Genomic DNA, 13,959 nt, shown 5'->3' on the forward strand with positions numbered 1-13,959 from the left:
AGGGATCTCAATTTGTGTCTCTCTGCAACTCTTCATGTTTGTTTTAGGTGAGCTAGAAACTAACTAGCTACTTTCCCACTGAGAGAAATCAATTTGCATTGTACACACTGTTTGACTGAATTATGTTATTTATCTTGTGCTGTACTGGGGTGATGAAGCACATGCATGTCATTTGACTTTTAACAGACGCACCAGATATTTCAAGACTTCCTTATTATACGTGCTGCCACAAATACATTTTTCACACTATTAAATATGGAAAGAGGACTGGAGCGCTCATACTGATAAGGAGAAACTCCATCTCTGTGCGACACTGATGGAGCTCCCTGTGAACATGACGAGACGTCTCGTCTATCAGCGTAATGGCCTCCCATTAGTGCTTCATCCAACACTAGACACTCTGTCACAGGAAGAAGAATGCAGCCATCCTTTTGAGCTTGAAACCAGGTCGCTGGCTTCAACGGGAATCATGAAGCCATCCATTTAGAGTTTAAGTTAGGTGGGAATTTTATTGCAAATGGAAGCGGTTTTGATTTTACATTGGACTTTAATGTGGTGACCCAACACATTACCAAACAAAATGTCCTTAATATCAGATTTTTTCACTTTGTCCAAAATCACACTCCACATTTGTAAATATGAAACATTAAAATAGCTCTTATTAGCTGAGTTTGCTGCTTCATAATTTACCTGGATTGGGCCACGACACCGACGACTTCTGCATACAGATCAGCCACTATGTGCATGTTGGTCGTGTTGGGCCCAAGGTATCTGCAGGACAGAGAAATGTCATAATTCTTCCTGTCCTTCTGTAGAATCCAGTCACACTTAACCACACTAAGCGTGATTTAATGAACATTTTAATGATGTAAGCTGCTTATTAGGCAGGTTTACTAATGCACACGTTGGAAAATAATGGCTTATGGTGGATGGAGGAAATAACTTAAATGGATCATTACCCCTCTTTGTATTTGAAGTGTTTGAATGCCAGGTTAATGACTTCCTGAATGAGGCCATCCAGAAGAGGATGGAGAGGGATCTGCAAAGAGAGAAAGCGACAGGATAAGTAAGGGAAAGAAACACTGTAATGTGAACAAAATAAAATAAATGTATTTATCTGTTAAGTTTTATTAATCTATGAATTAAATAAAATCATTTAAAGGTTAAAAACTACATTTAAATGAAATAAATATTTTGTTATAAAGAAAAGTATTAATTATAAATACATTTATATAAATGATGTGTTCAAATGGCCAAATTAAATTATGACGATACAAATTCCAACCTGCCCTGAAAAAGATCTTTCAAAGATGTTTCTGCTTCTTGTTGCATGTGTTTCAGGGCTGGTTGTCAATTTACTGATCATTTAATCATAACCTACCTGTTTTAAAACCTCAATAAGCACAAGCGAGAATATGAAATCTATTGCCAAGTCTCTTCTTTCCATCAGATAATCCTTCTGCTGTTCATCACTGAAAGAGAGAAGACGTTGAGTAAATTGCATTTTGATAATCACTGCTTGCTTAGTGGAAGTCAAAAATATAAACATGCTTCTGAGGTCTGTGCCATGAGAGCTTGCGCTGTTTTTTGCCTATATGAAGACAGAAATGCATGAACTTCCTCTCCAGGCTATAGATCCACTCTGAAAGTCACTTTGTGATCATTTAACCACTCCATCTGAGAAACTATCATCATGACATAAACACACAGATAAACTCAAAAGGTCTTCGCGGCAACCCGTCAAAATAAAAGTTCGATTTAACTTGACAGAAATATATTACTGTTGTACAGTAGGCTTTAGATATGTCCTAATGTAATAATACACAAACACTAATCCAAATAACTTGTGAATTTTTATAACAAAACTAAATTTAAGGAATAATCAATGTTTTAACAGTAAAGCTCATTGTGCAGCATGTTATTTTACAAAAAGTTTATGATAAATGATAAAATTTGTGTTTTATGGCTTTATTTTATTACCAGCAAAAACAAAAATGTTCATAATACATGATTTCAATTAATTAGACATGCTTCTTGATTGCTAAAAACTCACATGCCAGCTCCGCAACACTAGCAAGCAGCTCTATTGCACTTAAACCATGTGTCATTAATGTTAATCAAACAACAAAAGGATTATTTTATACACTGTAAGGCCTATACTTAAAAAAAACTTAAAGCATGCACTCGTTTGTATTTTTATTTGATTCTATTTATTAGTGCTTCTGCTTGTAATTTGTTTATTTGATCTTGTTTACTTTGTAAATTAAATTCACAAGCTTCCTTGTTCTGTGTAAAATCATATATTGAACACAAATACATAGAGTGAGCATACATTTTGGTGAGATAAATGTAATTTAAAATAAATAATATAAAAAATAAAAATGGAACTGGAAAAGAAAAATGGGACTACTTTCTAAAATACATTGTTAAAAAAAACTATTATGAAAGTAGGTTTGTATAAAAAGGAAGAAAATCCAGCAGACAATGCTAATCTTGTTAGCACAACAGTTCAAAAACGGACTATCATCACATCCCTTTGGCTATTACTGGCCTGATATCGGATGAGCTGTTTCACAGTGCATTGCAGTACAGATTGTATTTCATCAGATGAAGGCAAGGCTTCCTGATGACAGCCATTAATTACAAGCTCCCATCCACACTAGATCACACACGCATAAACACACAAATATACACTTGCACAGAACATCATAAACACGCTTATGCAACAGACATGAAATCAGATTATATTGACACAGACCTGTGGAAATGAGATGAGCAGACACTTGTGCTCTAGTTTTATCTCAAATTTACTCTACAGACAGGGTGGAAACTGAATACATTTTTCGCCATACCTGCAATGGCAATTAAGTAGGGATGCACCCGAAAAAGAAAATTCTGGGCTGAAACCAAAAATTCAGGATGCACTCGGCCAATAAATAATCATTTAATAATCTATTAATTAATCAAAATGGTTTAATAATCATCACTTAAATAGCTGCAACTGGAGTTGTACAAACATTTAAATTGGCAGTTTTTATGTCAACTTTTTAATAACATTGTTTCTACCCCAGCTTGTTGGGAAAATATAAATGACAATAAACTGTAATAACTTGTTTTTATTAAAACATACATTAAATAATGAAGAAAAATATAATGAATATGTAACACAGAGCATATATTTAGCAAAATGTTATTTAATTGTATTATAATATTGTCAGTCCAGCTAGTGTCCACACAGCTGACATGTTTAAATGTTGCAGCTTATCCATGTTGTGTTCACTACATTAACACAATAAAAACGTGCCATCGAAGAAGCGCTAATTAAACCTTTGTTTACTCATTTCAGAAAATCATTGCGACCCGAAACAGAAAAAGATTCTTTCAGATTTTTTTCGGTAGCTGAAATTTCGGTGCATTCCAACAATTAAGCATGTATTTTTGTACATATGAAAGGTTCAAAAGTTAGTTACCAATACCCTATATGGCTATTATTTTGTCTGAGGAAAGTTCACACACTCCTAATGGCATTTCAGAGAGTATAAAAATAGTTTAGAAATGTAACTTTAAATGTAAGGAACTCACTTTTTGGACTTTGTGTTTGCACGTGGACGGTACTCATGGGACTCGTCTTCCAAGCCGTTCTGTCTTTTATACCAGTCAAACAGTGTCCGCAGGATGGAGGGAAGACAATACTCAGCAAGAGAGCTCATAGTGCTGATCAGCTGTGGAGAAACAAGGAATGCAAACTCAAAATGCAATGTGATTTAACTAAAGACTAGCATATATTAGCACAGTATACAGTACACCACCTATCTTCTAAAAATAGCATGTGAACCAGTAGGTAGTTTCGATCAATTATGAACTGGAGTAATTTATGCAGGCAGAAAATTGTGCACATCTCAAGGGATAAGACACATGCCTTTGGTGTGAGAGACCCGGGTTCGAATCCACTGTGAGACACCAATGTGTCCCTGAGCAAGACACTTAACCCCTAGTTGCTCCAGAGGCGTGCGACCTCTGACATATATAGCAATTGTAAGTCGCTTTGGATAAAAGCGTCAGCTAAAATGAATAAATAATTAAAAATAGAGGGTATGCCGAACATTGCCTGAATGTGTACATTTTAAAGAAACACAATGTATTGCAGGTAATGGCAATTATGACATGGTCCCAAAACATGCCTGTACTTCTGCAACACACTCAAAAGTATGTAATATTTCTAAACAAAAAATGTAAATACTTTTAGGGCATAGTACAAGTAAGCGAATTGGGACGCAGTGAAAATGTTACTATGACGAAGTGAAATGTTACTACGGGTGGAATTTGGGTAATCAGAAAACAGCCCGAATTAAGATCCAGGGAGTGAATGTGGTCATACAGGCTGGGCTTAACCAAATAGAGGAAAGGAGTGGTGTCTGGGCCGAGTAGGTCTGGTATTCCCCCAACCACTATGAGACGTTCAAGAACCCACACACATTAAGGCTACTTAAGAATTCAATAGAGAGGGGTAAAGTCAGGACAGCACAGCACCAGCTACAGGAATGCTATTCTTAGGGTCTGACTGATGATGATGACTCAAAAAAAAGTGTCCATCAATAGAGAAGGGCCGGAAACATTGGATGGTATGGGAGCAGATCATTAATTCTTTGTCATTCTTTTTCAACATTACTTGTCTAAAAAAAATCATGTCTCAAAGCCTTAATTGTTTCATTGCCAGCGTTAAGTCCTAAATAAGTAAAAGTCTTAAATGTTAAGAAGGATGTTGAAAATATTCCTTAATCTCACCTGATCAAACTGCGGGTCTTCTCCTCTTTGTAGAGATTTGGTGAGGGGCTTTTCCTGCAGAACATCAAAAAGAACTTAGGAGGCATAGATAGAGAAAGCTGGAAAACAATCTTGCTTTTGTAATGCATGAACTTGAAAAGCCCAGATTAAACATTCAATCAAGACCTAGGGGTGGGCGATATGACCAAAATCTTATATCGGTTATGGTTTTAGGCTGTATGAAAGCACAAGGCTTTCATTTTTGAGGACCCCTACTAAGACCACATGGAATCTGCACACGCAGACTTTTACAGACGTGTGGAAAATATATATATAAAAAAACTTGTCATGCAGTGAGCATTATCGAAGGCTCTTTTACAGATTCTTGACACTAAAACAACAGTAATCCTCGTTCATTTGAACTAAACGGGACTAAACTTAATCTAAAGATGCCACATGGAGAACAGCCTGAAAGCAGGCCAAAGAGTCAAGAGACCAACTTAACTGGGGCCGGAACTGAAGGTCAAATCGAGTGATTAACCTTATAACACGCAGACACGCTCGTGGACACACACACGCGCTTTCAGACTGGCGAGGATTGACGGGGTCAGATGAAAAGGGCAAAGACTCTACAAACAGGTTGATGTCTTGGTCATGGCTTGTGTTCTGCTTCTAAAGTTACTGATTTCAAGTATGGTTGAAATTTGTGTTTCCTAGATATTAATCTGATGCAAAGTTACTGTTGTAAAGGCTGGCTCGGTGATTGGCCTTCCTGATTCACTTGAGGTCATTGTGGAGATGAAAAATTCTGTGTTACAAAGGTCATCCACTACACTCAATCTTTAGTAGACTTAAAAGCTAATTTAGTGGAAGATTAGTAATGCCTCAGAGTGATTTAGAAGATATTTCATTCCTACAACAGTTGTTTTTTTTTAATGTACTGATTGTTGTTGTTTTTAATGTTTATTTGTCTATTTGTGTTGTTTGTAATGTGCAATGGTGGCAAACGAGTTTCCCCTTACAGAGATTAATACAGTTTTCTAATCTAAAATTTGGCTGTTTGGATGTTAAGTTTGGACTTTTAGGAAAGAAAGCGCACCGCTGTGAAGGAAAGGAAGGCGTACTGGACGGGAATGGCACAATAATTGTTTCACTGTACCTCGATTATCTTGTTTCCATAATCGTTTAATTAGGATTAATCACACAACCCTACTGTCAATTACTGGAAGTTGAATGGAAAATGCACTTTCTGATAAAATCAGCACCTCAACCGTGATGACATTTATCCACCTGAAGCACACACTGTTTGGGTGCGGTATGCATTTAGAGATGGGGTGCTGCTGAGAGCTTTGACTGCATCTCATACAGAGTAGGCGAAACCCATTCCTGTCCACTTAAATCCACACTCCAGCATAATGGAATTAAAATGATACAGGGAGACCAGGCAACCTGAGCCACTGCAGCAAACCCAGACACAGTATCTTACGGCTATTAGTGCAGTTTGAAGATGTATTGTGAAGTATTACTGTTAGATGCCTGCCAGCGAAAGCAACTACAAATGAAAGCCATTGCATTTTGTGCCAGGGCTGTTAGATATCTCTCCTCCATTGTCTAACTGATTTAGACAGCTTACTGTATGTATGCTTCCTGTTTTTACAGACTACTCAACAAACCAGAGAATCAGCTAAAACAAGGCGTAAAAAACCTCAAACCCAACTGTGACGTCTGGCACCTTCTTATAATATGGGCTAGATCGGGGTAGATGTATATTGTATAGTCTCAATATTTCCTTCGGCGGAGGTCCGGACAATACTTTTTTGGAACAGTTTCAATCGAGGAAGCCGTAGTAAAACAAAAACAAAACAAAAAAACCCTAATCACTCAAATGATTCATCAAAGATGGGCCCAGAGAGCCAGACCAGTGATGCTGATGTCTAAGAATTTTTACCAAAAACTTATCCAAAAAAGTATTTATTTCTCCCAGTCCCAAATGGATATGAATGTAAAAAGATGAGATCAGATTTTTTTTTATTATTATAACATTTAGACACCTTTGAGTATGGCACATACAAATTTGAATTTTTTTTTTGTTGTTTATTATGAAATGCCCTTTATATGATGATTAATAATGCTAAACATATGAAAAAAACGTCATGTGAACTTGTCTCAAAACGGTCATTTTCATCTGTATGATGGATACAAATAATTGTATTAGCTGTACTCTAGTTTTCTGCAGTGTTTTAGCGAAAGCATCTATTTTTCTGCTCTAATGTTGTTAAAATAACTGCTTCATTTGCTCTTAATGTGGTGCTTTACGTTGTTAGAGAGGGAGAGAGATTCATGGAGAAGAAAGTGCTTGAGAGAAGCACCTGTCTTTTGATAAAAATATTATAGATAAACCTCTGAAAGATCATTACCATAAACAACCCTGAGTGCTTGTGGTGTGAACCGCTCTGTTGTTTTCACTTTAATCTGTAGAAACGGTAAAATGGTGCAATAATGTTGCACTGCCCACCACTTAATAATATATAATACTGGACAATATGTTATTTACTTGCATTTGAGGTCTTGAGTCTTAGATTATCTGCATGTAAAGGCTTTCAAATGACTGATAAATATAAAAAAAATAGGTCTCTTACCAGTGGTTCTGCCATGATGATGCGTATTTTGCGTTCAGACAGGGTGGTGAAGTTGGCGAATAGGCTTTTGAGGACATACTCGCCCGGTTTGCTCTCGGGGTCCACGGTAACCGGCATGGTGGCAACAGGACCTTTCCTCTCACCCGGAGCGCAGCTCACTTGGGGGAGCGGGCGCTTTCCTACGGGGGATGCTGGGAACGCACAAAAAATATAGGATTAGTTCATTATGAATCTTATTAGTAGCTCAATCGTTGTGATAATTATTCTATGTGTGACTCGGTGTGCACTGCACAAGCTCTGACAAGCATGATGCTGGTGATATGGCAAAAGTGTCTGACCAATCAAATGCTTTGACATGGAAAGCTCTCATCAGATTAGCAAATTAAAAAAAGTGACAGATATATTGATGAAAATTTCAATTGTGCAGTCAAAGGCTGGAGACTATGCCTCACAGTCAGCCAGGGCTAGAGCAGCTGGTGTTTTCATTTTTGGCAAGACCATGTCATCACTCCCAAAGGAGGGAGGGGGTCAGCCGGCTGACCGGGGCCGGGGGAGCCCACGTCATGTGGCTGCAGGGGCTTCTAGCATGTGCTGCTCTTAGAATAGACCCCTGCAACATCACAAGTCACAAGCAGCTAAACACATGGCAAAAAAATAATCTTCCAAACAGAGAGAACTTAAAATTAGGCAATTACCTTAAAATGATGATTGCCTAAGCGGTTTTCCAAAGAGTTAGAGATTAAGGCTGTTAAAAGACTTTCTCATGCACATGTTTTTGCTCATTTAAAACTAAAGCAATCGAAGTAAAAAAACACTGATGCATTGCCCCAAACATGCAGCATCAAAGAAGACACAAAATCAGTATTTCAGTTTTTCTTCTTTAATCTTAAATGTCATTTTTCAGGGTTTTTTTTTAAGAATAAGTGAATGATGTACATGCAAAACTTGTTGCACAGCAACAACAACAACACAATAATACAGTGTTGTAGATGTTGTCAAATCGTTGCTACTGAATGCAATTGTGGTGTTAATACATATATGTATAGATTTGATATGTTCTGCAATAAGTAACATCAAGCTGATGTTTTGTGAACTATATTTCCTCTCGCAGACCTAACTTCACACCATGTTAATGGGAGTTCATGACCTGACACCAGGGTTTCACGGCTCAGGTCAAAGGTAAAACATTTAAGTGACAGCTAAATGACATGAGCTACAAACTAGACCGAAAACCCAATATTTAGCAACTGTTGAATCATTATCAAACAATACTAAAACAGAAGTCACTTGCAAATGTATTCATTTTTGAATTGAAATTGCTACATATGGTTTGGCTTGACAGTCATCTGGAGATGGAATTAACGTCAACGTTATTTATGGATGTCAGTTGGCACCTCCGAAGTTGCTGTCGACCCTCAAACCGAATGAGGAGGGGAGCTGCTGGAAAGGAATTGTCGAATATTTTGTTCACTACTTTAGCCTTGAACACGCTACAAGGAATCCACAGAATGCAACCTCCTTACAGCAAGCGTAGTGAACAAGAACAACACCCACGCACCCACAGACCTTTCGCTCAGTGGCACCTACCAAGGCCCTTGATGAAGCTGATGACGCTGGCCCGACTCCACCGCACGGGAGAAAGCTCCATGGTGCGGCCACGTTAGTTCCGGTAATCCGACACAAAACTAGCCCTTTACCACCACCAGAGCTCCATACGTCCCATTTGTCTTCCCGTCCTGTCTTTGTGGGCCTGCACCATGCTGGGCAGCCCTATCAAACAGCCATGAACTTGGGATAGCTGGGCTTTGCTCTTGGAGTTATGGGAGTTGGAGAACGCAAGTTCAGGGAACACACCCTTCCTAGCTCTTCATAGGCTTTTGACAGAAGCAAGCCCTAACTGAGGAGAAGGTCAAGCTGGAATTTTAGCAAAGCCAAGAGAGAGTGAGAGAGAGAGAGAAATAGAGAGAGGGTGGGAGGGGACTATTTGGTGCTATATTTAACCTCAGCACTGACATGCACTATTCCTTTTTACTGGGAGCATACATGAATGATCATGAAACATGCATTCCTTCAAGATCTAATAATTATAAAAAGCATTAAATTCTAAAAAAAAAAAAAAAGCATTACAATGCCCTTTATGACATCACAATCTAAAAAAAGCATTACAATGGCATTTATGACATCATATTCTAAAAAAGCATTACAATGCCCTTTATGACATCATATTCTAAAAAAGCATTACAATGGCATTTATGACATCATAATCTAAAAAAGCATTACAGTTCCCTTTATGACATCATAATCGGTGCTATGATGACATTATAATATCCATTATGATATATTGTCACATCATAATGCCATTCATGATGGCATCACTGGATTTCACTGAAATTCATTGAGACACATTGCAGTGAAATCCAATCATGATATCACAATGTTTCCAGTCAAATCCATGGATGCCATCCTAATGCTGTCCTAACACTGGATTTCACTGGAATGCAGCAAATGTTATCATAATGCAATTATGACATCACTGGATTTCATTGGATTTCACTCCAATGTGTCACAATGAATTCCAGTTATGATGTCATAATTCCATTATGATGGCATCACTGGATTTCACAGCATTATGATGTCATTCATAGCCTGGCTCCGCCCTCCTATGTACTTCCGCTCAATTTTCATTTTCCTTCAGTACTACATGGTGAATTCTTTGGTTTTGTCCAGTCAATTTTTTACCAGTCCAATCAGCGAACAGAGGGAGTGGCTGAGAACGATGACAATGATGTCATGCGCTAGTTTGAGCAGTAGCACCTCATTGCAGTACACAAGATCCAGGAGGAGGAGTTGGATCAAGATCTAAGGGGTGGAGATGGGTAGGATTAGGGGTGGGGTTAGGGATCAGGGGGCGGAGATGGGTAGGTTTAGGTATATGTAAGGTGGGAGGAGTTGGATCTGGATCTAAGGGGTGGAGATTGGTAGGATTAGGGTGGGGTTAGGGATCAGGGGGTGGAGATGGGTAGGATTAGGGGTGGGGTTAGGGATCAGGGGCGGAGATGGTTTAGGTATATGTTTAGGTATATGTAAGATCGAGATCCAACTCCTCCCCCTAGATTTTGTGTTCTGCAGTGAGGACCATCTCAGTTTGAGTCATCATACGTCACCGCCAAACGTTAGCGATTGGTCATGGCAGATCCAATGGTTTTAAACTTCAACAGAGTACCCACCTACAAGAAAGTTAATGCTAGTCAATGGAGCGAGGCCAGACTCTCTCTATAAATGAAATGTACGAGAGTCTGATGAGTCATTCATGCCATTCAATGAAATCTAGTGATGATGTCATAAATCGCATTATAATATTGTACACTGGATTTCACTGCATTATAATGGCATTCACAATATTCCAGTAAAATGAAGTGAGATCCGGTAATAATGGACATTCTGATACATAACTTCCAGTAAAAACATCATTATGTCCATTAGGCTATAACAGCATCATTGCGTGGATATTATGACATAACAAACGCACAACAAGCTGCATAAAAAAACATCCCGAGGAACCAGTTTAATCTGAGCCACAAAGAATGGCTCTTTCTGTCCAAAAAAGACCCAAAATGTTTATTTTTCAAATGAGGACATTGCCAAATTTAGCAAAAGAAACACAGTTGCAGAAACTACAGCAAGTATAACATAATCATTTTGAATCAGTGCAGGGAAAGCTCAGACACACTAATGATGAAAGCGATTGCTCGGAAATACAGTATGATGCAGTAATCGCACTCACTCCTGATAATGAGTGTGCATTAAAAGGAAGCAGCAAACAGAACTTTATCAGATATAATCATAGACTCCCTCTCTCCATACATCAACTTTTCTTTATCTAGCCTTCATTATTTGTAACTCCATCTCATCCCAATCATCAGTTTGTACACAAGCTAATTCACAGCAGGTTGACCTCATATAAATAAGGGTTGATCTGACAGAAAAGACATCTGGAAAGCGTAACAAGTGATAGGGAATGAACGAAAGTGGTGGTTTAGGTAGAAAGAAAGCATGCAGAAAAAGAGATCAGGGGGACTGGAAAGAGATTTGAGTGGATTTGCTTGAGTGAGTTAGCAGACTGTTATCAGGCCACCTGTTCTACTTCACAGGGATCGAGCTGCACGTCTAAAACACATGGGAACAAATTAACAGCCACTGTACAGCGACACAGCTCCTTTGTACAAGAAAAGGGCATCTTTATCACCTTTAGCTAGAAGTTTTACCAGTGCAAGTTAGAGATCCCTCTAAAACAAACAGTGACTTAACATCTCAGAATGTATAGGGCCGCAACAACTAATACTGTATATAAAATAAGTTTAATAATCAATAGTTGGGTTAGGTTCATTGGTACATTATGTTCTCCATTTCTCGGCTCGCTTATATAAAACAATAACGCTTTTACAAAACACAACCCATTTTTCACTCAGCCTTTGTATAAGAGGAGTGATCTGATGCTTTCTTACATCATCAGAGATTTATGATGTCACAGTCACCATCATCGTTTTCACACATGATCCGTGAATAACCTTGACATTGAGTGTGCACACAGTGATGTTTGTACACTCAGAGGTACGGACACGCTCACATGATAAACAACAACAACAGCACAAATCATCCTGATCCCGTCACGAGCCCCTTAGGTCTGCAGTCATTACATAACGCAACCTCTCCATCCAAACACTAATGAACCGGACACGCACGCAAGCGTGAATACTGGACAACGTAAGTCAACCATCTCATTCAAAAGCTGGATGTAAACACATCCCGGAGAGAACTGAACAGTTTAAGCATCCTGATAAAGTTGACACGAAACGGATGGGGTTTAAAATCTCATCACTGGCACTATAAGGGACATAAAACTGGTCTTCAGCAGATCATAAACAACTCTGTCCTAAGGGTCAGCACACAAATGCAGCTGCATCTCACGAGGATGTGTGTGTGTGCTGAATTGGTACTCACTGCTGCCCCAGGATTTCAGCAGAGACTTGATGCTGATCTCAAAAAAGCCTGAGTCCTGCTGGCTGGCCATGGCTGGTTAGCAGGCTCAGTCGCTGTAGCGAGTCCAGGCAAAGAGAGCTGGTGGAGTGATGCAGAGAGAGAGAGAGAGAGAGAGAGAGAAAGGCCGCTTTACAGCGTCATACGCTGCAGCACTGCCTTTCCCTACGTGTCCTGTGTCAGCTCTGAGCACCAACTGTTCTCTCTCCTCTCCTCTCTCTTTCCTGCCCCCTCCCTCCATCAAACTCCCTCATCAGCCGCTCTCTCTCACTCTCTCTCTCACTCTGCATTAAGAGGATTGGCTCCCAGAGAGAATGAGAGAGAGAGAGAGAGAGAGCTGCTGTTTGTGTTGTCCAGTCTCCCTTAAAGGACATTAAGAAAAAGGGAGGGGGGAGGGGATGTTTGTTTGTTTGTTTGTTTACTGCAGTGTTCCCGGAGCAGATCGTCAATGCTCTTGTTTAACATCCCGACAATTTACTAAAATGTAAATGTGACACTGCAGCTGATATGTTCATTCTTAAAGGGTTAGTTCACCCAAAAATGAAAATTCTGTCAGTATTTACTCGCCCTCATGTTGTTTCAACCCCGTAAGACCTTCGTTCATCTTCGGAACACAAATTAAGATATTTAAGATATTAAGATCGCTCCTGCATACAGTCCATAGGCTTCTTGAGGGACTGGCTCTTGCTGTCCTCGAAAAGGCATTAAAGACATCGTTAAAATAGTCCAAGTGACTACAGGGGCTCAATCTTAAGTTTATCAAACGACGAGAACACTTTTGTGCGCAAAAAAACAACAAAAATAACGACTTTATTTCAACTATTCGTTTATTTCTCCCTCTGCGCGAGTCAGGTTACTAGTTTAATAGCGTAAGCTTCTGTTATTGTACGTCACACGCATCACACACACATGACCAGCGTCGGCCAATAGTGAGCCTACGTGTGACGTAGCTCTACGCAATCACACTACGTTAACGGACTACAGGCCCATGGAGAAGGAAGTGAATAGTTGAAATAAAGTCGTTATTTTTGTTGTTTTTTTGCGCACAAAAGTGTTCTCGTCGTTTGATAAACTTAAGATTGAGCCCCTGTAGTCACTTGGACTATTTTAACGATGTCTTTAATGACTTTTCGGGGACAGCAAGAGCCAGTACCTCAAGAAGCCTATGGACTGTATGCAGGAGCGATCTTAATATCTTAAATATCTTAATTTGTGTTCCGAAGATGAACGAAGGTCTTACGGGGTTGAAACAACATGAGGGTGAGTAAATACTGACAGAATTTTCATTTTTGGGTGAACTAACCCTTTAATTTCTTTCAGCGAATCAGCTTCCCATAAAAACAACACACACTTATCTATTGTCTATTTTAGTATTAGAATATTAAAAATAAGCACTTAGTCATTTTATCTGCACAATTACATTTTATAGCAGGTGGCGAGGGAGGAGGTCATGTGATCATGTGATCCTGCGTGTTCACTGTGCATGATGACAAGGGAGTGTATGGGAATGGGATTACAT

General features: G+C 39.1%; 1 protein-coding gene across 8 annotated transcripts in view; it reads right to left on the reverse strand.

Annotated features, from left to right (window-relative positions):
- fryb (FRY microtubule binding protein b) overlaps window positions 1–13,959 on the reverse strand; it is a 76,075-nt gene that overhangs the window by 47,557 nt on the left and 14,559 nt on the right. For 6 of the 8 annotated variants that reach the window (XM_089126545.1, XM_089126544.1, XM_089126541.1 and 3 more), the window contains exons 2-7: window positions 7,404–7,594; window positions 4,786–4,839; window positions 3,583–3,722; window positions 1,382–1,472; window positions 960–1,039; window positions 691–771 (exon numbers count right to left, since the gene is read on the reverse strand). In XM_089126545.1, the coding sequence (XP_088982671.1) occupies window positions 691–771; window positions 960–1,039; window positions 1,382–1,472; window positions 3,583–3,722; window positions 4,786–4,839; window positions 7,404–7,520 (563 nt within the window). In that variant the 5' untranslated portion in view covers window positions 7,521–7,594. Of the gene's footprint in view, window positions 1–690; window positions 772–959; window positions 1,040–1,381; window positions 1,473–3,582; window positions 3,723–4,785; window positions 4,840–7,403; window positions 7,595–12,404; window positions 12,617–13,959 lie in introns of those variants that run through there. The other 2 variants (XM_039676447.2, XM_089126543.1) reach the window with 1 other exon arrangement.

Source organism: Pimephales promelas, chromosome 23 (genome assembly GCF_988280905.1).
Source record: "Pimephales promelas chromosome 23, fPimPro1.hap1.1, whole genome shotgun sequence".
In the NCBI taxonomy this organism is placed as follows: Eukaryota; Metazoa; Chordata; class Actinopteri; order Cypriniformes; family Leuciscidae; genus Pimephales; species Pimephales promelas.